The 23,976-nt window shown below is 37.6% G+C and overlaps 1 protein-coding gene across 8 annotated transcripts in view; it reads left to right on the forward strand.

Annotated features, from left to right (window-relative positions):
- Positions 1 to 23,976, forward strand: part of khdrbs2 (KH domain containing, RNA binding, signal transduction associated 2) — a 132,322-nt gene that overhangs the window by 15,364 nt on the left and 92,982 nt on the right. For all 8 annotated transcript variants that reach the window (XR_007440038.1, XM_049481597.1, XM_049481596.1 and 5 more), the window contains exon 2: positions 11,173 to 11,300. Coding sequence is in view for 7 of the 8 variants with exons in the window: in XM_049481597.1 (XP_049337554.1) it covers positions 11,173 to 11,300 (128 nt within the window). In the remaining variant the exon portion in view is untranslated. The remainder of the gene's footprint in view (positions 1 to 11,172; positions 11,301 to 23,976) is intronic.

Here is a 23,976-nt window from a genome sequence, read left to right on the forward strand (position 1 = left end):
ACTAGTTCAAGCACAAGAAGACCAAGTCATATAATTATTTTTGGTTGGTTTCATGTTGTTTTGTCCATATTTGGTGCTTTGACTCTAACCTCAATTTCTAATGGCAGAAATTAATGGGGTTTTCAAAGTATTGGTACTATCACATCCTCTAGTAATTGAATATGTGTGGCATAGGGAAGCACTAAAATAACAATTTTTGACCAAATTGAAACTAAATAAGATAAAACACATGACTGGGTCCCCTGAATTACAAGATTGGATAATTTTACTGGTCAGTTCAACTTACTAGCTAGCGCACATCCTGATGTTTCCAGACTAGGAGTGCGACATCAGCCCCATGCCTTTTTGAACTGTTACTAATGCAGCATCATCAGGCAGCTTAACACGCTTGGAGGAGAACACTAATTGACAATTCTGTTATGTCCACTAGCATTGTCCTGAGTGATGGGGGAGAGGGAGGTAGTTCAACTATGCCCTTTGGACTTCCAGCGATGGATGGCTATGGCATTATCACGGATCGATCTCACTGTCTCCTGGTGATAGGTCCAATGCTTACACAGTTGCAACACTTGTGAGGCCTTTCTTTACTTTCCTGAAGAGATCATGTCTACGCACAGAATTTTGATGAGACTGCAGAATCTGAATTCTGAATCTCCAGGACTATGTGGTCTAGTTCTGCTTTCAGTTCTTGATTTAACAGTGGTCACACGTGCAGTTTTGCTTTGGTTAATTCAGATGTTGATTCTTGGTAGCATTTGTATAAATAGGTTTGAATAATAGGTTCAAGTATACTCATCTCTGCTGTTTCTTTATGTTAAACTGTACAGAAATATGCACTAGTCCAGAACAGTCTTCTCCTAAGTTGTTCTGGATATGAGCTTCACCTTAACACCCTAAATATGTGAAGAAATTACCTTTTAAAACTATGGCACATTACTGAAATGAGAAGCTAAAAGTCCTGAGAGTTGCCAAGCTGTATGCTGTATATTCACCTATATTCTCCTGCATTTTCATTAAGTTTCTTATTCCTTGTGACCGTACTGTTTGCTGCCATTCAGTTTCTGAGTGTAAAGAGCTCTAATAAAGTCACTATAAAAGCAGTTACTATCAACAATCCTTGGAATGTTTCTTATAGAAATTAGTAATGAACCGTAGTAATGATCAGTTTTTTTGGGTCCAATATCAATGATCACTGATCGTCTTTCAGCTTGATCGGTCAATGGATTTTTAGAGGGTAAAAATGATGTGCAGTGTTTGCTGTTTTGTGTGTTTAGTGGTGTTTGTTATTTGTTAGCTTTATTTTGTTGATTATTGACTCTCAAGGCTGGTTGTGGTGCATTAGGTTCACACAAGGGTAAAAAAGAATGAAGCCAGACTGATGGAACCCAATGAAGCTTTGACGCTATGTGAGTACAACGCTGCTTTTTAAAGACTAGAAAAAGGACCATTGAGCCTTGCACAGAGCTGCTGTAATCCTTAACTCCTGAATATAAATTGATAGGCTATTAGGATCGGCACATTAGAGAAATATCAGCCAGTTGCATCACTGATTGCAAAACTGGACAATAAATAATAGAAACACAAAGATTTTTTTAGAAACACATTTTTTTTATTTAGGCCTGTTTTGTAACCTTTGATAAAGCTTATTGATATAAAGGTACATTGACTGAGCTGTATTACAGTTTTTGGATTGAGTTGATCATTGTTTTTTTAACTTTAAGTACAGTGGAGAAGGGAAGCAGGGGAAACTGGGGCATTTTCATTTGTATTTTCAAATGAACCATCCCAGACCTTCCACTTCCTTTCTGTCCTTTACTGCTTCTGTCCTCATCCACACGGATGTGAGTTCTAAATCCAGACAAGCCATGAGGAGAAATCATGCTGAAATGCTGTCTCCCTCTAGTGCATCGCACACAGACACATACACACATACACACTTTCCTGTGTCTTGCACTGGGAATAAAAGGCCCCAGGCAAAGGTTCAATTAAGGAACCTTATTACGATCACGAGAGCTATTACTCTTTTGGAGAAGAAAGAGCTTTAATGAAAAGCATGGGAATGTGATCCGTGGGTATTTTTGAATTATCTCACCAAATGAAAGAGAGAGAGAGAGAGAGGATGATGGATAGTAGGGGTGGGAATCGTTTACTATCTCACGATTCGATTCGATTCCGATTTTGGGGGCCACGATTCGATTCAAAATCGATTTTTGATTCAAAACGATTTGAATTATAAAAATTTCTGCTTCTGGCTTATGAATCTTATTGAAAAAAAACCCTCCATAATATACACTGGTCCTGGAGCAGGTAATGTGTTACAAAAACAATAAAATGTGCAGGAATGTGGGTCCTCAGTGACAGAGGAATCACTGGGATATCACAATGACGTTAATGAACAATAAATAAATAATAAATAACACTGCTTTATTACCAGGCTACTAGCGGTGGTGTGTAGGTGACGCTGCTGGGCTGATGTGATGATAGCAGTGGAGCGCTAAAGTTCAGGAGCAGCTGCTGATTAACTAGTTAATTTAAGGTCGTTGTATTTCTTCAGAAAGGGGGCAGGAGGTGGAGAAATTAATTCATATGGTCCATTCCTTAATTCCTCTGTGATGAGGAGCTGAAATTAGCTCTGATTAGCTTATTGTATTTTTCCGTTCCGCCTTAAATGCTGCAGCCCGCTGCCACCTGTAGCGTTATTTAAGGTGGAACTGGAAAGTTAGCTAGTTAGCTAGCTAACAGTTACTGAAACTAACTACTAGCGATCTTTTTTATGCTTGTTATGAAGCATTCTGCCATAAAACATTGAAACTACACGTTAATCTAATGTAATATAGTGCTTGTTCTGCCATCTTACCGGTGACTCTCAAACACCTACGCTCTGTGTGTGTCTGGAAGATCTCCGTTTGAAAGGACAAGCGCTATCCCCAGGGTTGCCAGGTCCAACAAAAATACCCAGCCCAAAATCAGTCTAAAACCCGCCCCTCAGAATCGATTTTGGGACATTTTAAATCGATTCTGAATCGTAGTAAATGAGAATCAAGATTCTTATGTGAATCGATTTTTTGGCACACCTCTAATGGATAGGCAGAGAGAAAGAGATGTACACATTTCCCTCTACTTTTAAATTGTGGTTACATATGAGCAGTGTGTCTAGCATATTCTCATAACCCGCTAACGGAAATTCACATTTCTGAAGCTCGGGACTTAATTAGTGTCACTCGGTGTTGCAACTTCTTTATGGCATGCTGAACGCTGCCGGACCCCGCTGAGCTGACATCTGTCTACCAAAAGCCTTTAAGCCTCGCTGCTTTTTCTGTCGGTTTGGAGAGAAGACGTGAGGAGTTGTGTGGTGTGTGCAGACAGAGATGTATTCTAATTGGACGAGAGAGCGATGAGACGTCCTCCTTTTTGTGAAGGTCAAACAGCAGCACTCAGGGAGTTTTCCTTCCCTTTAGAAACATCTGGGGATGAACACTGCCATGCAGCCAGGACTCATTAGTGTCTGCTAAAATGCGATGCCACGGTAATATAAATGTTTGAACAGTGTTACTGTAAACTTGGCCTGTGCTAAGCATTTTTGAAGGACTTACTCTGCTCAGAAAGGAGGCGACTGAAATTTGAGAAAACCTATTGTACTGGAACTGCAGCTTATTGGATGCAGAACATTCTGTCTCTTATTATGTCCACAAATACACAAATCACTTGGGGTCAGTTTATATAATTGGATGTGCCTTGAGCTGATATACCACAATAAAGAAATAAAAAAATGAAGGAAATGGGGAAAATGAAACTCTAAAATAAAAATTTAACATTTGTAATAACTACTCTCAGCTGCAATAGGTATTAATGATAATTGCTGCTCTGTGATTTTTCATGATTTAAAAAAATCTCTGAGAGTCAGAGAGTATGTTACAGTGTTACCCTGCTTCATGCTAGTGTTCAGGCATTTTTATTAGAATGTTCGATTTGTTGCTACAACAGAGAGCAAGATAACATGATTTGACCAGCTCTTTAGATTTGTATGTGGTAGATATAAATGTAGATTTATCTAGTTTACATGTATCTAACCTTGATCTTGAAGGTAGATGACAGAAGTCAATCAGTAGGGTAGATATGATGAAGCCGAATCTTGGTGGATGTCACATTCTAGTCCGGATTTGCGTCTCTCTTGTCTGTCCCTGTGATTATTTACCTTCCTTTTCACATGCCCTGTGTTTATCCCATGTCTCCGCCCCTATTGCTCACCTGTTTGTTTGTAGCTCCGCCCCCTTATTACCCAGTCTCAGGTGTTTCCTGTTTCCTGTGCTCTTTTGTGTGTATAAATAGTCCTTCATTTTATATTTTAGTCCGTTATTTGTTTGCTTATTGATGTGTTTTCAATAAATACTTACAAGTGCGTCCAGTGTTCACTTCTCCTTCCTGCACCCATGTGACAGTGGAAGTGGAGAGTGCTGAAAACACAACTGTGCATATAGAGTATATTATAAAATATCAGCAATGTTGTGCAAAATTATTTGTACCTTTTTAATAAAAAGGTAACTTTACAAAAGGAAAAAAACCTAGTTGAGATCCATGTAAAAATAAATTCTAGTGGGTCATTCATCATCAACTTTGACAGAATGTAAACAACTGCCAGATAGAAATAACATCAGCTTTATTTTTTGTTGTTAAACAGTGATTAAATCTGGGATGGCTGCAGCTCTCTCAGCACCTCCACTTTCTACAGTAAATGCATTAAACAACACAGTTCTACCCAATAAGTCTTAAATAAGATACAGCCAAAAGAGATGTGCCTACATTGTCCATTAGAAGAAACCTGGAGATTTCCTTTTTTTTTTAGTTGTAAGTAAATCCTTTGTTAAACATTGATTTCTAAGCATTTCTTATGGCATATCAGATCATCTGATTTGCTATGTTACCTTTTATATAATCATACTGTTTGCCAGATCATTGAAATGCTGGCACTGGAAACCACATCATTTTTTAGCAATAGAAAATGTGTGTTATTGGAAAGCTTGAGGGATAATAAAGAATAGTCTAATACTCTGGAAATGTGTAAGCAGAATACGGTTTAATAGAGGTGATGTTACATTCTGTCTTCTTGTCTGTTGTGGTGAAACTCTTTCACATTCAGTGGTTGCGATGGATTAGATTTGCCTTTGGCTGAGAAGTCCAATAATTTCTTGTTCACTGACTCTTTGACCAGGAGAGTTCTTCTTGCTGTTCTAACAAGAGTCTTTATTTCCCACCTAAATGCCAAGGCAGATAGTAGAAAGGGGAATTAAATATTCAGGGCCTGATTTTCTTATTGTAATTGTAATTTAGGAAATCTGAAATATCACAAAGCCTGTCAGTGTATGGATTGTGAAACACACATGGCTGTCCCACAGTGCTATAAGAGAAGTGTTTGTTTGATGCCCAGTAATTCTGTCAGAACAATGGTGATGGTGATTTTCAATATTACAATGCAGCTACACATTCACTGCCTTCATAATGGTATGTTTTGGATACAGTTGATTAGAAAACATCAACAAAGTACTGAGATTGGGCTGAGATGCCTAAATTGGTACATTTACCAGCTACAGAACCAACTCCTCTCAACTCACAACCCCCCACCACCCTTTTATTGTTTATGATCTTAAACACAGAACTACAGTGTTAATTCAGGATTCTGTATAGCTGCACTTTAAGTGTCGAGGAGCATAAAAGCGGTTTTACGGCAGTGGTGTCCTCAGCCACAACTCGCCACACTCCCTCGTAAATCGAAGCTATGACGTCTCTCATTGTTCAGTCTCGCTCGCCAAGCTCTTCTCATTTTCAGCTCAGTTTGAGTTCTTTTGTACCTTTCATCAGAGAGGGAGAGCGAGGGGGAGCGAGGAGGAGAAAGAGAGAAGGCTAAGTTGTGTGTTCTAATCCACACTACCTCTTCACCACGAGTGACAGAATAAAAGATCCTGTCATGTTTGAAAGAGCCATCCAGTCCAACTTCACAGAAATTGTCATCATGCTCTATGAATGAATCATTTCAAAGAGCCCACTGTGGGTTCACACTGTTGTCAGAATTCTTATACTCTTATATACAGCTCTGGAAAAATTAAGTAACCACTTTAAAATGATCAGGTTCTCAGATTTTACTATTAACAAATGTATGTTTGAGTAAAATGAACATTGTTGTTTTATTCTATAAACTACTATAAACAACATTTCTCCCAAATTCCAAATAAAAATGGTCATTTAGAGCTTTTAGTTATAGTAAATAAGAAATGGTTAAAATAATAAAAAAGATTCAAGACGGATACCTAAAGAGGCATACAAGCCACAGTGTCTTGGACCCACTGTGAAATTTGGTGGAGGAAACATTGAACTGCACATTGAAATTCACAGTCCCAAAAATGACCTAATTAACATACATTGTCCCCTAAATAAATAGGCTCCTATTCTTTTTCCATCACCAGCCCAAAATCACTGTTACTCTCACAGATTTTTATACTGAAACTGGTACTAATTTCCTTAACACAGAAAAATATCAAATGTTTCAGCACCACGGACAGTTTAGCTTTTAAACTCGTTATAAACCTTTTAAATGTAAAAAAACTGTTTACTGTAAACAAACCAGTAGATTTTGTTTGTTTTTTTTTTTTGTTTGTTTTTTTTTTTTATAGCAAAATCTGCTTTTTAAAATAAGTACTTCAAAATGGTTGGTTACTATTTTTAATATGTGTTTTAGCTGTTTAGCTCCATTCTCCCCTATTTAATTTGGAGTCATTTTTTGATATAACAGTGAAGAGGTTTCAAGAGTACTTTTGCGATAATGATATTCTTGGGGATATGACAAATTATTGACTTATTTATATTAATTTAACAAATATACTACTGCAACAAAACAAATATTCAAGTTTTATTTAGTGTACAAATAAGATTAGTCGCTTTAGACAAAAGCGTCTGCTAAATGTAATGTAATGGAATGGAATGGAAAAGATGTACATACATTAATTCAGCAAAAACAAACAAAAATGTATAAACACTTGTCCATTCCATAAACAGTAACATACCTGATTTTGTGTAAAATAATAAATAAATACAAAAAAATAATGTAAGAAAACAAAAAATATAACAAAAATAAAGTAATGTACCAGAAAACTAAAGTAAAGCATATTTAGACATGTAAACTGCAAATAAACAATTAAAAGTAAATACAGAAAATAGTTTAATAAATACAAAATAGACTGCTTTCAAAAATATTACTATAGCACAATACAATTTTTTTTGTTATCGTGTCAGAATTATTGGTGATATTATTGCGTATGATACAAGATGGCACACCCCTAGTGGATAGGCTCTCCATAAACCGGCTCTGGCTTGGCTACAGGTTTAGCCATATTTATTATTTGTAAACTGTTCAGTTGTAAGTCATTCAGTTCAGTGTTTACATATGAAATATGAATGTGTTCAATAAACTTCACTACTTGTCTGAAAATACACTTCAACTCCAGCAAATATTTTCACTCACTCCAAGATCTCTGTGTTTACGAACATATATAGATCTATATAAACATATATAGATCTTGATATGTTTATAAACAAAAGAACTGTGAGTGAGTGATAATATTTGTTGGGGCTAAAGTGTATTTTCAGACAAGTAGTGAAGGATTGAGTAGTTTTTGAGGTGTTCTGTGTGTTTTTTGCAATTGGCAGTTTTTGAGTTACTTGTTCTCTACGCAGGAGAGCACAGTTTAAACCCAGCACAGAAAAGCACCTGTCTGTTTCCAACACTATATTCCTGACAATCTATTTTTGTCACTCTGACACTGTGACGAGTGTATTTGGATCCATCCTGTCACTGTAGCACATATAGATGTCTTCATCACAGGCGTTTGTATCACCTTAATGATAAGAAAAATGTTTTATTATTTAGGTCTCTTGTCTACATTCTGTTTCTGTGAAACTCTTTGAAGCTACAGGCGGTTCCGGGCTTTTTTTCCTCACTGATAAAGCTTAACAGTCAAATGGTTTGCATTGTAGTTTTCAGATAATAAAGTATTAGTAAAGGAATTTAAGTAAAAAAAGTCACAGAGCAGAGAGTTCAATCCAGTGTGTTTTTATAAATATTAAGTGTAAAGTTAAATAAAAAATGATTGAGTCGATAAAATGGTCAGCATGGACAATCTAAAATCTAATTTGAAATTTCATAGGTAGTTTACTTTTTTTTTACTTTTAAATGCTCATCTTATAAACACATTTTGTTAGATTGGTATTTTTGGGCTCCCTTGTGGAGTGTAATTTGCTTTTTACACCACTGAAATAAATACAGATTTACCACATGCTCTGAATGTGCATTTATTGGCAAGCTAAGAGACAGAGAACTGCCATCAGCAGCCTTTGGGGTTTATATAGCTAGCTAACGCTAGCAAGCTCAGTGCTGTTCACAGGGGGAAATACCGGGGTTGTGCTCAGAGTTATAGCTTAGCTATAGCTATAGCTATATTCCTCTCTTACATATACACGAAGCATGGCTGCACGTCGACGGGGACAGGTGGGAGGGGGGAGGCATCATTGATTGACTGATTTGCATGTACGTGTAGCATGGCTTCACGTCACCAAGGGGGGGGGGGGGGCATGCAGTATCATTGACGGACTAACCTGCATATTATACATACAAAAGTATGTATTAACGTCATCTTCGCCTATAGCAGAGTTGAACCTGTGAGGGCACTGCAGAGGCAGAAATAACCGCTATAAAAGCATTTTATTAAAGGTTAGGAAAGGTTTCTAAAATTTTTAAGCAGGTCTGGTATATTTTATTACCTCAAAGAAACACATTTGAACTATTAATGGAAAAAATATGGATTAGGGTTTAGTGGCTCTTTAAAAAAACCTGCATTTATTTTTTTTTTTCAGTGTTTTAATGCATTAATGCACCAATTTATGCATGTCTTTTTGTTTTTTCACTAATAACCATCTGATGATGTCTGAAGTATTGACGGTTACATGCTCAGTGTGAGTCCATAGACATACAAATTATTGCGCTTGTTTTATTACCATTGCCATTTCCATTATTTGCATAGCTTGTTTTAAGGTCACTGTCAGAATAACCCTGTGCCGACAAATGCAGTCTGCCTGGGGGAACAGATAATTGTAATTGAGGAACCCCACGGAGAGCGTGTTTCATGGTAAGCAAATGTGTGGACAAAGAGCAGCCTTAGAGCCGCAGGCAAGCTGGATAACACACCGATAATCTATCAGTGAGGCGAGCACAACAAGAGAGCCCGTCCTTCTGAAGTCTGAGAGAACGCGTGCAGGTGGGGTCCGCAGCAGCAGGGGGCTGGTTCTGCATTCCCCCACTGCATGGGTGCAAGAAAACTGATAGAACGGGTGGATGCGATGTGCTGCAGGTAAAGGATGCTGAGTGAGTTGTGGCATAGGTGAGAAATAATGAGCTTCTCCTGCTGAGCTCTTTCCTTGCTCTCTCTCTCTCTTTTGCGCTCTCCCTCCTTTCAGGGCTGAGGTCTCTGCTGTATTGTTCTACAAGAGTGGCACAGGTTCATAATTCTTAATTCTGCCGAGCATTAATTTACCTGCGACAGCAGGGAAATCCCCCGAGGAAGCGTCGCTGACAGCTTCATTCCTGGTCTCCTTAATGCCACGTGTCTGCTCCGTCTCTGCCTCAATTCTCTAAAGCGCCATAAAATTCCTCAACCAAGAAATATTACTGTTTTGCGCAGCAGGTTTTCATTTCGTGTGTCTCCTGCTAACAAGCATTCAGTGGACCTAATGTGACAGGTGACATCTACAATGTAATCACAACATTTGGACACTTTTAGCATTATGCACTTGATGTTCCACAGTAGGGGTTCAGAATGTAATAAAGTATTTTATATAGGGGTGTTAGAATATATTGGTATCGCATGGTTTCACAATACTTTGTAGTGCAATATAGGGGTGGGCGATATGGCTCGAAAATAATATCACAATATTTCATGGTATTTTCACGATAACGATACTCTTGGTGATATGACGAAAAAACAGCATAAAAGTAGCACCCTGATGTGATAATTAGGGGTGGGTGAAATGGCACGATATTTCAGGGTATAATATCGCTCACGATATCGAAAAATTTTGGCGGCATTATCGCGTACGATACGATATGGCACACCCCTAGTGCAATACTGTATCGACTTTCAGAAACACAATATTAAATTTTAAAGACAGTGCACCACTAGATAGTGTTGTACTCTGTTATGACTGGATACAAAGTAACAAAGTCATATTTTATTCAGATTTTATACATGTACATATACATGTTATATCAAAATATATTAGAATATATTGAATCTTAACCCCTTTTATTGTGATGTGTAACCTATCGCCAAGTTCTTGCCAGTAGTTTTCCCTAATTTTATAACATAGTATTGCAATATTACATATAGCTTTACTGTACTTTCAAAACACAGTATTGTTTTAAAATTAATGCTTTACACCAGTTTCTTGCCAATACAGAGGTTCTTGCCAATACAGTGTACCATGTTGTATCAGATGTGATAATATTGTTAAAAATCCATATTGTGATAGTGAAGTGGTATTCTGTTTAAAATGTGTCTTTTATATTTGTTTGGTATTTTTTGTACAATTGTTTATATTAGCAGTTTTTAAATGTTTACTAAATATTCAGCACTTTATTTTGTGGTAGATTTGTTGTTTTTTTTACATTGTTTTATGCTACATTATGCTAAATATAGCTTTAAAATATATTTTGTTGCAGTAGTATATTGTAGACCCTTATTTGCTCACTCCTGCAGTGTATGGGTAGCAACGACATGTAAATCTGAGGAGATCTGACATTAACATAAACTGTAAGATGTGCTTCGATTTGTAAATCTGTTGGAATTGCTAAAATCCTGTAGCGTGTGTTTATCCTTAGAGCAAACAGTCTTCTTTGATATGCAGTTTGGTTTTGGTGCCAGTAAAATTCAGTTTGCAGTAAAGTGAGAATTTGTTGGTTTTATAAACACAAAAAATACACCAGAAAGGCTAAACCCTCCTGAGCTCCATTTATGTTACTCGTGAGCACTTCTTATTGTGCTGAAAGGCAAACAAGGAGAAAAGGCCAGGACCCACTCTTTGACCCGAGCTCTGAATACATTTCAAGGCTTGCTGTTTATTATGTTGCAGAAATTGAAAAATACGAAGGGGACGAGCTGAGGAAAGATGGCGAGGTGAAGAAGTACCTGGATGTCATCAGCAACAAAAACATCAAGCTGTCAGAGAGAGTGCTTATTCCAGTGCAGCAGTACCCCAAGGTAAGATTTATTCCTCACTGCTGTGTTTTCAGGATAATGATAGGAGGGGGTGATTGGGAAGTGGCGACAGGACCCCTAAATCAACGTTATGATCATGAGGACATCAAGATGCTGCCACCCCTTGAAAGAAATTTGTCAGATCTGTAGACTTTCCATCATGTTCAAGGTTTGAACAGGTGGGCTTTTCAGCCTTTCCTTGCGGCTATGCAGATTGCTAATTGCTGTGTCAGTCTCGTTCTGTTTGTAAACACTAAAAATTCTGTATCTGTCAGAAGCAAACAGGAGAAAAACATGCAGATTAGAAATCTTTTAGTGAGCTGTCTCTTTTTAAACTCTCAAAAAATAAACATGCTACAGATGGTTCTTTGAGAAATGCAAAAGAACATTGGTTCCTTGCACATTTAAAAGGTTTACTGCCCAGTATTAAAGAGTGTTTTCATTAGAGCTTAGATCAGGCCCAAAATATTCAGCCCGATTCGGCCCGAGTCTATGCACTTTCTGCCCAAGCCCGACCTGGCTGTCGGCTTTGGTGCTAGTTAAATTCCATTTGCAGTAAAGTGAGAATTTGTTGGTTTAATAAACACAAATAGCCCAGAAAGGCTAAACCCTCCTGAGCTCTATTTGTGTTACTGATGAGCTTTCTTTCTTATCTCATGTCTTTTTGAAAACAAGCTCGAATTAAACCTGACATTTTTAAGTAAGTAGATAAAAAAATAATAATAAAAAATTGGGATGTTTGGATGGTTGAAATCTGTTCAGAATTATGTTAATTAACATTGCAACACTGAAGAAGACCTATTATTTAAGAAAAATATTTAATATAATTTAACATAGTTTAAGCATAGAAAATAATTTCTAAACAAACATTTTTTTTTATTTTAAGCTTATAGTCTATTTGCAAAAACACAAAAAAACAGTAATAAGGCTATGCTGCACTGCACAGCACTGCAAGTCAAGTGCTTAATATGGAAAAGGGGATTTTTTAAAACACAGTTTGATTTAATACTTTCCTATATTGTGATTATTGCGCCATAGCTTTATATAAAATAAAAATATTATTAACAAAGAGAGCAGTCAGGTTTATGCAGAGAATCTAAGCTCTAGTTTTTTTTTAATCTGAAAGATCACATCAAAGAAAATTACATACATTTGCACACTGTAGTTTAGTGAGTTGTTGTTTTTTGCTTTCACACTGCAGTTTAGTAAGGGGCTTAAGGAACTTTGCTATGTCCTGTTTTCGTCATCACCTATGCTTGACACTGGTTTGTAGAACCATCTGAATGTTGTCACACAGCAGATTGCGAGTAAGAGATTATCTTCAGGTTCCTTTGATTTCTGTATGCAAATAAGGGTAATCTACAGTTACAGTAGATAGAGAAATCATCAGCATAAGCCTTTGCACCCATACTGCTGCATGGTGCATATTAAAAAGGAAGTCAGATTTTGGCACAACACTGGTTCTTTTTCTTCCTCTGTTGTTTAATAGTTGACTTATAGTCTAACTTTTTGAACCATCCATAATAAACCATCTAAAAAAAAACAATCCTCGGATCAGTTGGTCAGTATCACCTCGTTTGGTTGGATCAAATTTTGTTATTTTGATCTGCAATGTGTTTCTCAGCACATTTCACATCTGCTGCTAAAGGTCTGGAACAAAAAAGGTCGGTGTGAAAGTACTCAGGAACTCAGAAGCGGCTTGTTAATTAGCTGATTAGCTGGGTCAGGTGTCTTGGGAGCAGGATTAACATTTAAATGTGCAGGTCAGGGGCTCATTCTGGACCAGGGTTGGGAACCAGTGGCTTAGAAGAACCTATGAAGAATCTTTTAAAGGTCAGAAGAATCTTTACTTGCTTTAAATGGTTCTTCAACACTTTAAAGGTTACATGTCTGAATCTTCAGTGGTTCTTCTTTTACACATCACACAACCAGTCAAATCTGTTTAAAACACCTTTATTTTTAATAGTGTGCTCTTGCTGGGAACAATATTTCAGTATTCTGATGCAGCTTTACTGTATAGCTGTATGTTATATTTTCTGTGCCAGGAGCTAAAGAGGCAGGAAATGATTTCATCTACCAGTGCGATCAAACATTATGAATTTTGAGTCCTGTCCCTGTTTACAAGCCAGTAGTGAAATGGGGAGACAGCCCATGCGGTTCACACACATAGCAACTGAGCTCTTGTAACCCATTATCAGGCATAACTGTTTGGATGCTGGATGATTACATTTTTATAATCTCGCCAATAGCTGGATTGGGCTGGTAGAATTTATTTGCAAGCCTGCCTTGTTTCAACAATTTATCACAGCACTTAATATTCTACGCTGCATGACACTCCAAGGAAAAGCAAAGCTTGGCGTTGAGCCCTTTTGCCCAGATTCTAATCTAGATTCCAGCTGTGCCAAATAACGTGGGTGGTGGGCTTCTCTGAGGCTGGAAAAGGCTGTGTGCGTAAGGGCCTGACTGATATAAACATTTTTTGACACTGATACTGATTTTTGAAGATCTAGAGATTTAGATTTTAGCTAATAGAATGTAATCAGATGTGTATAATTGGCTTCTCTTCCCCCATTGCTTTTAGTGGTAATGCTCCATTCCTCCTGTATTCAAGAGTTTTTAGAGAATATGCACAAATATGGACAAAGTGAAGACACATTTTGTCGGTATGTGCAGTTAAAGGTGTCTGCTACTTTTTCTTGTTCTTTTTGAAATACAATAGGTCTCTGTGAGTTGTGTATGCATGCTGCTAATAAAGCTCTTCCTCAATCATCTGCAGTATGTAGTAAAAGAAAATGTTCCTGTGTTATTTGGAACAAGGAACAAATAGTTAGAATTTGTCTATGGAAAACCACAAGCGAAGTACAATTGAGATGAGTAGGTGTGTTTTAAAACAGTTCTGTTTACACTAGTTAATTGTAAAAATCCAGACCTGGACCTGGACCTTCCACCTCTTTCCACCTTTATGTGTTTACATAGGTTTACATAGGATCTCCAGTGGATTTGGCGTTTTACTGAGACTCTAAGACATTACACATGTTGTAAAGTAAAATATGGCATTGCAAAGACTGTTATTATTGTAAAAATGTCTTTATTTTTAAACGTCACAGTGCTGTTGGCCAATCAGAGGCGATATGTTTGCATGTATGAATATTCATGAGCAAGAGCTGAAATCCTATCGTTTCCCCCCTGCTTCTACACCGGACTAAAGTAGCGCTTATTCCGGATCACATATTTTTTTTTTTTTGGCAAAAAAACAGCTCACATGGCATTCATTTATTCTAAAGACCAAGACTAGACATTTTAAAATGAATGAAAAAGCGATGGAATGAGAGCATTTAGGATGAGTATAAATGAGCATTTAGACATCAGGCATTATATTTAAAGCCATTTTATGACATTTACCATTGTGAGAGTATGCTTCTATAAAGACATTAAACTCTCCAATTTAATGTTGCCAATGTGATTCCACTCAACACTACTGTGAACAGTTTTAGCTTTGTACGTTTCTCCAGAACAGAGAATTTCACACCAAACCACTCTGACTGGCTTTGTTTACATCTCCACCATATAATTGTGCAGAAAGTTCCACTTTAAACACTCCCTATACTTTAGTATTGAGTGTACTTGCAAATGAAAAGCTGTGAGCACTTATCACATGAAGTGATCGGTGAGAATCCTCAGCTTTCTGTAAGCATATGCTCAGATTCTGGCCTACTTTTGCACTACAAGTAGAAAATGAATCAATGTAGTGTGCTCACACTTGTGAAGACTCTTGGGTTGGTGTTGGAGATTTGTGCACAGACTCTCGCTCACACTCTCTGTCTCTCTCATACCCACACACACACACACAAACAAGCGCACACACAAACAAAATAATTCCTCACCAAATACATGCCTGAGGTTTGAGTGCTACATCTAGGTCTTGTTTAAATCATTACTGAACAACAAAACATGGTTTGTTTTTCCCGAAAGGAACCCCTTCTTTTTCACAGGATTTGCAATGCTCTGTTGTTATGGTTATAGAACTATAAAGCTTTCTAGTAATTTTCCTGGAATGCAAAGAGCAGCTATGCACTGTTCAAGGGCAGGCTTTATGAAAGGAACAGTAAAATTATTTACATGCCTGCGTTTGCATAAATACTAGTCAGTAAAATCATGTAATTGTTGGTCCTTTTTTTAGTCATGCACTCAGACATGCACATTTTTGCAGTATTTCCAGTGCTGCAGGAGATGGAATACCAATTCATGTTTAATGGCATGTGAATTTTTGTCATTCGCTACTTAATAAGAATGAGCAATTAAAATGCCGGTTATTCTTGTGCAGATGTGCTGTTTTCACTTGGGACTGTGCGGTATTTTTGGCAGTGGGTGCAGGTGTTGTATGTAGAGGGTTTGTTGAGGGTTGGTGGAAAAGATGGGGGGGGTTGGGTGAAGAGGGCCGCAGGATCCGCTGTAATTGGCGCCAGAAGACAGTGGCAGGTGTCGAGGTGAAGTGCGTGGGGTCAGACAGGAGACACAATAGTGACAATCAAAAAGTTGAAAAATGTGCCAATGTCTGCCTGCTTTATTTGATGTGCTCCCACTTTTGACACAGTGCAGCTTGAGTGTCTGAATCTGGCAGCCTTCACCACCAATAAGGCTTGTCTGGAGAAAGTGCAGAAAACAAAAGGACTTCTCCTTAAGGACTCATAGTGTCACTGACCAGAACAGCTCCACAGTTCAAGTGGATAACTACAAGTTCTGACCCTTAGAAGTCCACAGTGTTCTTTTGCTAGTATGTATTTAAATTAGGGCTGCACAATATATTGTTTTAGTATTTTAGTATTATCACAATCTGCATATGAACAATATGTATATGTATGTACAGTGTCATCTAAAGCCCTATCTGGACGGGATTAATTTCTCAGAGGGACGTCTGTGAAAAATATTGCACACTTCTACTTAGTAATAAAACTCTTGAGTCTGGATTGCAATTAAAAAAACAGGAGGACCAGTGAGTTTTTAGGCTTTTTCGGTCACATGACATTGCGTTCAGTAGCTCCTTCATTTTCACTCGCTGTTGTGTTTACGTGGATCTGTGTGGAAACTCACGCCCAGAGTGTAATTACCTTATAATCATGAGATGTTAAAATATGGGTCAGTGATGTCTGGAAAAAATCTGGTGAAAATATCCGCCTTTTGTTAATATTGCAAAGTATAAATACAGGGGTTGGACAATGAAACTGAAACACCTGGTTTAAGACTACAATAATTGAGCAGCCGTGGTTTTATGTTTTTTGGATACAATCTGGGGTAGCACCCGAACATTCCTTTCAGACAGCTTCCTCTTGCGTCCACAGTTAATCCTGTTGGATGTGGTTTGTCCTTTTTGGTGATATGCTGACATTACCCTGGATAACGTGGCTCTTGATACATCTCAAGGACAAAGACAATTTTTTCTTCTTTTGAACTCTGGTATGTCACCCATATTGTTGTGTGCATTGCAATATTTTGAGCAAAACTGTGCTCTTACCCTACACCTTCACACTCTGCTCTTACTGGTGCAATGTACAATTAATGAAGAGTGGCCACCAGGCTGCTCCAATTTAGCCATGAAACCTCCCACACTAAAATGACAGGTGTTTCAGTTTCATTGTCCAACCCCTGTATATTGCAGAAATTAAAAAATTAGAACACCCCATGAAAAACTATTTTTTACATATTTAAAAGTATAGACATTTATGTAATTAAATAAAATACAAACACTCTGTTTTGGATTACCTTGATAGGGATACCTTGATACTAAAAAAAACATTAAACTGAATGAGAAAGTATGGCACATACATTGTTATGCCACAAGTCATGGGAAAGAAACTAGAAATGTATCCAATTACTTTTGCCCCCTGACCCATGGACACTAAAGAACAGTGTGCTGTCCTGTATGATATGCATGTGGGGCCTCCTGCATTAATGTTTGTCTGTTCGCATGGACAACTCTAGCCTGACGCAGCCAGTCAAAATCATTACCACCCACTGCACTGTTCACTGTGGGTGGTATTGCCTTCTATGATGTATTCCCAGTACACAAGTTGCACTGAGAATATTGAGAAATGTTAAAAACCTGTACAGCTTCGGAAATATAATGTCCCAACCATCTAACACTCACTAACAAGCCTCACTCCTGCTCCTATAATTTATGTAATTTTGCCATGAGCACACTGACCAAAGTTCAGCCTCACATTTACAAGATAACACCTCACAACTTATATAGTTGTGGGTTTTCCAAACATGTTCACAAGGTGAGTTAACACTTCATGATCAATTTTCATTTTTATGACCCATGCTTTTTAAAAATTTCAGTGTATTTAAATTATATTCTCTCTGAACAACCTTGAGTCATTTCAAAGGAATGCCATTATTTTATTTTGCTAAACATTAATTCAGTCATGGTAAAATATCTTCTCTTTGACCTTTTTGTCAGGAACAGTGAGAAGGTTAGAATCTGCATCCAGCTAATTTTCTCAGCTTCATTCAATGGCTTGGAGTGAGAAAGAATTGGCACCAAATTACACCATGACTTCATTATCTCCTACAATAACTCCAACTTCTGAGGGTTAACTAGGTTGTCGTGTCAGTGGAAAAGTCAATTTGTGGATGAGTCGAGAGGATGACATCCAGAGCACAGAGGCAGCAGTGCCCAGTTGGAGCAGCTCAGTGTCTGGTGGAAAGGCTTATCTGGGAGGATGTAATTAATCCTAGTTGGAGGACTATTCTTCGTGCGTGTGTGTTGGTGCTAAATGAGGCAGTCTCCCTGGAACAGCATCTGTGCTGTGAGTCTGGGCTGGAGTTGATCTGACTTTCTTTGATGTTCTCATTAAAGTAGGTTGACTTAAATTCACACATTTGCATGAAACCATCAAGCCTTTTTAATTCCTCTCCATTCTCCTGCTTTGCTTGATTGCAGGCCTGTTTGTTTGGTCTGAATATTTCCCAATTTATGCCCAATTCATAAACAGTAAGCTGTGCTGTCCTATTTTGTGGAATGCATATTCTGACCCATATATGCAAACATTAAAAATAAAGCCAAAATCCTTAACTCTGTAAGTTTGGGGGATTTTGGGGACTTGGGGGTTTAGATACACCTCTGGAAATGTAAATTTTAAAGGTTACATTATGGTGCATCTAGCCTTACAAAGCTTATCATCAAGTTTACGTTGTGTCCATTCTGCATGAATGAACAGATTACGTCTAATCTTGCATGGAATCTGATATTTCCATGTTCGCAGTAGCTTCTGTATCAGCACCATTAGCAGTGCTGTGTTTGGGACATCCATGCATTTTTCAACATGACAATGCAAAAACACATACTGTACACATTAAAACAGCATGACTGCAGAAATAGAGGGAACAGGTCCATTCATCCTGCTTTCACGTCCTGTCCCCAGTAGAGAACGCGTGGAGAATTTTTAAATGGAAAATGCAGTGACGACTCCATTTGTTGTACACTGTTTGATGTGTTTGTAGGAAGAATGGGCCAAAATAGCAACTAAAACACTTTATGAACTTGTATCCTGGGTGCTAAAATGTAGTTTAAGTGTCATAAGAAGGAATGTCAACATTACCAAGTGGAAAATGCTCTTTTTTAAACATGTAGAAGGGCTAAAATGCAGGAATGGATATACATTAATAAATGGAATGAAGTTGAGCAGACAAAACATGAAATATCTTACATTCATACTGTCTTCAATCAAATAAATAAAAGTCAAAGTAAATGTATGAAACACATATTTGTTCCATATTCCATATTGTCCCAGCATTTCTATATTCCATATTGTCCCAGCATTTCTATATTCCATATTGTCCCAGCATTTCTATATTCCATATTGTCCCAGCATTTCTATATTCCATATTGTCCCAGCATTTCTGATTTGAGATTGTATATTCACCAGCACACTGATAACATTCGTAAGAACAATTGGTCCCCGCCCCCATAACAAATACTACTGCTTTAAATCTAAAATCAATCATTTATAAAATGTGGTTACTGGTTCAGGCTGTGTTCTTATCTGTGAAACAGTGCTGAGGCAGTCAACAAAGTAATGACTTCTTATTCAAAATCACACAATATTTCCACCGAATAGTTTCATTACCTTCACGAGGAAATGACATACGGGTATGATTACAGAGCCAGTAGCATCAGGTTTTTATGATAATGAACAAAAGCCGTGACAGTCGTGCCCACAGGCTTCTCGGAGCACGACTGACAGGGGCATTGAAAATCACTTTCTATATGCAGAGAAGTCTGCCACGCTTTTTTTTCCCTCCCTGAGTTGATATAACGATGCATCAGCATATTCCATGCCTCTTTAGTTTTCCTGAATCTATTATGCAGAGTCATTTTTTTAAATTACACAGAATCAGATGCACAGAGCTCAGCAAAAATGACAATGTAGGGGAGAGTGATGTTGGCTAAGGTTTTATGGGCTTTTGTGCCAGCAACCCTTAAAAACATACTTCTAATGTCCAAATGTTTGTGGACACCCTGTATAATAAATGCATTCAGCTATATACTATGGATTTCACCCATTGCTGACACAGATTTGCAAAGGAACACACAGTGCTTGCAAGAAGTACTGCCAATAGAATAGAACAGTTTTAAAATTAATACTGTAAATGTGTGGAATCAACTGCCTCCTTTTGCTTATACTAAGTGTGGGCTAGAGGGGTGTATAGCCCCTTCCAGCAATGTGTTTTCTTTAGAATGATCATGCTCCAGCCTGTTGTTTTGAGTAAGGCTGCACAATATTGAAGAAAAATTGTTCAAACACACAGCTTGTCTGTTCCCTGCAGATACATACTAACAATAGAGTTGGAGAAGATACAGTAAAGATTCACCTATTGGCATCTAATGCTAATAACAGACCTGGGCTAGAGTGGTATAAAGCATGCTGTTAGTGAGCTGTGGAGCAGAAAAACTGTATTCAAGACTGATGGTGATCCATCCAATACTTTAGAGTAGGGCTGCACAATATTGAAAAAAGTGACAATTACCAGTGTATATATATAATAACATGTATAATATATGTAAGCATTTTCACCAGATTTCTTATGTAATGTCTTATAGTTGAGGGAAATAAATGACACATGGTATTTACCTTATGTAAAATGAGAACAGTGGTGATCATCCAACATCCATCTCTTATAAATGCAATCAAAAGACCTGTCCAATTTCACCCCTTCCACTTAGCACTACCCCTCAGATTTGCACATCCACATTTAGATGTAAGGTATCCCAATTCTTGTTGGAATAGAGGGGTAGGGTGAAGTGTTAGAGCTGTATGAACCTTCAAATATTATCCATAACCATTAGTTTAATGTAGTTTCAGTATATTATAAATATATTTTTTATGAGCAGGTGTCCCAGTACTTTTGTCCATAAAATGTACACTGTATCATTAATAAAAATCTAGTAACATATTTTGGTGTTGTTTGTTACAATTTATATGACTTACTTTATATCATTTCACACAGAAAAATGAACCCTGTTGTAGTTTGTGAAATGTGCAGCAAAGCACCATGACCGTTTCTCTTTTGTTCCAGCTCAGACCCATCCTTATGGATCTGTATGCGTCCTCTGCCATGCGGCGATCTTCTCTGTTATCTGTAAGCTTATGAATCGCTAGGTGTATGATAGGCTGGAACCGGGCCGGTGAGGCACAGCCAGTGGTCCTGGAGAAATATGGCTCCTGCTGACACGCGGCGGAGATGCCTGCAAGCAGATTCACGCCGAGAGAGTATCTCACGCACACACTAAAGGCAGGGTGGACAAATGAATGGGAGTGCCCGTGTTGCTATCTAGTAATGTGAGAGATATGGTCGCCATGGAAACCCCTGTATTAAGATTTAGAAGAGGGATTTGAACGATCCATCAAATGGGACGTTTCTGCACATCAGAGTATTTCTGCAAAATTGTTTTATGACCACCGGTGTTCTTTTCCCCATACAGGATGATGTGGCTTTGATCAAAGACATTAGAAAGAGGATAACTGGGACATGTGTGCGGAAATCGAGGTCTACCAGTCGCCCCGTGCTTTGGGTTTGTAAAGATGTCAGACTCCCTATCCAATTGCTTTGAACACTCTGAACAAATAATAAAGCTTTATAACTGGTTTCAGGAATAAATGTCATAAACATTAACTGGTGAAGAACCTTTCAGTACATAGAGGTTCTATTACCTCATTAAATGCAATTAAATTAAGGCAACCAAATGAATGCAATGAATTTTTTACAATAATGATCCAAAATCTTCTCTGAGCAGTAGAGACAGATACTCCAGGAAGAGCTAAATACAACAATTTTCTAATACCTTTGATGTCATAAACAAACATGAATGGATAGGTGTCCCGTTACTTTAGTGCAGAATGTAATGTCTACCAGCCTCCCTGAGCTTTGGGTTTGTAAAGATGTCAGACTGACTATGCAAAAAAGTTTCTAAATGATTTTACAAAAATTGCTTTTAAATTGGTGTGGAACTAGAGAAACACCAAAAGTAACATTTTTGTTCAGAACCAAATCGAACAATATAAATGATCCAAATACCGAACACATTTTTCTTTCAGGTTTTCATTAATTGTCACCTTTTTCAAAATTGCATAAATGAATTTGTTAAAAGAAAAACGTATTTAACTGTTAACCTTTTAAATATAATAAGTAAATACAATTGTTTTTTTTTTTTTTTGTAGAAATTGTTCATTTTACTGGTTCCATGACATTTTTGGCTAAATGTCTTTTTCTTTAAAGGTATTTTGTATCCCATTTATACAAAACAATTCCTTGAAAGAGCTGTCTGGGCAAAAAAGCAAAGTGTTTCTCTTTTGGCATCACTCAAAAAGATCCCACTGGCATCATTTATTTGCAAGACTAAATGTTATGAAATATTGTAATTAGAACAATTGGAACACATCTCATAGTATAATTTTGATTGGCGTGGATGGAGAACGGCTTATGTCTTCACACAGCACCGGCCAGCATTAACTGTGCTGCACTCCGCCTATCCAGCGCAGACTTTAGGGAGAGCAGAAAAACCACGCCATCACTCACAGCGCTCCGTAGGGATGGGGCATAAAACTGACAAACAGGTGTCCGGCAACAATTGCTGGGGGAGAAGAAAAACTTGCATCATCAGCAGCTGGATCAAGGCAGTTGCTGCAGTGCAGAAATTTAAAGCTCCTATCTAGTCACAGTTTGCTAGCTCTATTCAGACAGATCCTCCTACTTATAAAAGCACACAGAACCTTGAAGGAGAGATGTAGAACCTTGAGAGCGGAGCTATTGTGGTAAAACTGGGGAAAGAGTGAACAACCAGAGGATCATATGAGTCAGAATGCAGGTATGGGTCTGACAAAAAGAGAAGATATAAGTAGAATGTTTCCTGCCCTTTCACAAACCAGCATAGACCATAACCAGAAAAGACTAGCCAGTTATAGTCATATGTGAGTTATATGTGACTTGAGTAGCACTACTGAGTTACATTTATGATTAAAATAGCACCACCAGTAAATATGGGTAGCTGTAGCTTTGGTTTGGTTTTACCAATTGGAAAGCAAGACAAAATACATGTAGGCTATTTTATTTATTTAGTGGTAAAAAGGACAAAATCCATATTTGGAATTTGGCCTTTGAAGAAATGTTTTTTTAGCCAAAAAATGTATTTGGTTGCATCTCTAGTTGCCTGTAAATATGGAGGCAACATATAGAGTTGGGATGATAACTGGTTTTATTAATGCTTATTATTATAAGAATTAAACCTTTACACTTGTACAAAACCTATTTTTTCTGTCTTCATGCTCCAGTTGGCAGGGAAGACTAATATTAGCATATTAATTATAGTACCATATCTTACGTCCCCTTTCCACCTCCCCCCAGTTATTAGTGGGTGGATTAGTTCAGAGACCCCCTCCTAATACAAAACACTTGAAAGTACATCATGGCACTGATCTCAAATCCATTTATTTCCACTATATGATAACTATATTAATTTGATATTAAAGTTATAATGATGATTTTAAGTCTAGCGAGCAATAAACGGTATGTAAATCCTTTTTTAATTATCAGAATTTCTGAATGAATAAGTTTATTATCTAAATTAGAATTATATACAATCTGTTGTACTGTTTGGAACTTTTTTGAGCACATTAATCAAACATCCTCAGTGCAGGCTAGAAAAAGTAAGTGAACCTCCGTGTTAAAGACCTCTCCAAAATCTAGCTGCCTAAAGTGTTGTATTTATGAAGATTGAGGTCTGGTTGCAAATCTGTTTCTCAAAAAGATTGGTTAGTACATTGGTTCTTCTTCCTTATCATGGAGGCCCCCTGCCCTGCACATCTTAACACACCCACTGACACTCTCAAAGCACTCTAAAGAAAAATGAAGCTGGCAAAAGCTACAAACGCATTCCTAAAGACCTGGATTTACATTACTCTACATCCATTTACATCAATTGCCTAAAAACAAAGACAAATCAGGGCATCTTGTTATCTCCACCAACACAGTGGGAAATCCTGAAAAATGTGAGCAAGAAAAGCAAAAGACACAAAGAGAACTCTATGAACTGCAAAATCCCTTATTTACAATAATAGCAAACAAGGAGTTTGTTATTGAAAGTAAACACAAAGATGCTGCTGTAAGAAAAACATCTCAA

The sequence above is a fragment of the Astyanax mexicanus genome, chromosome 7, assembly GCF_023375975.1.
Source record: "Astyanax mexicanus isolate ESR-SI-001 chromosome 7, AstMex3_surface, whole genome shotgun sequence".
Lineage (NCBI taxonomy): Eukaryota > Metazoa > Chordata > Actinopteri > Characiformes > Acestrorhamphidae > Astyanax > Astyanax mexicanus.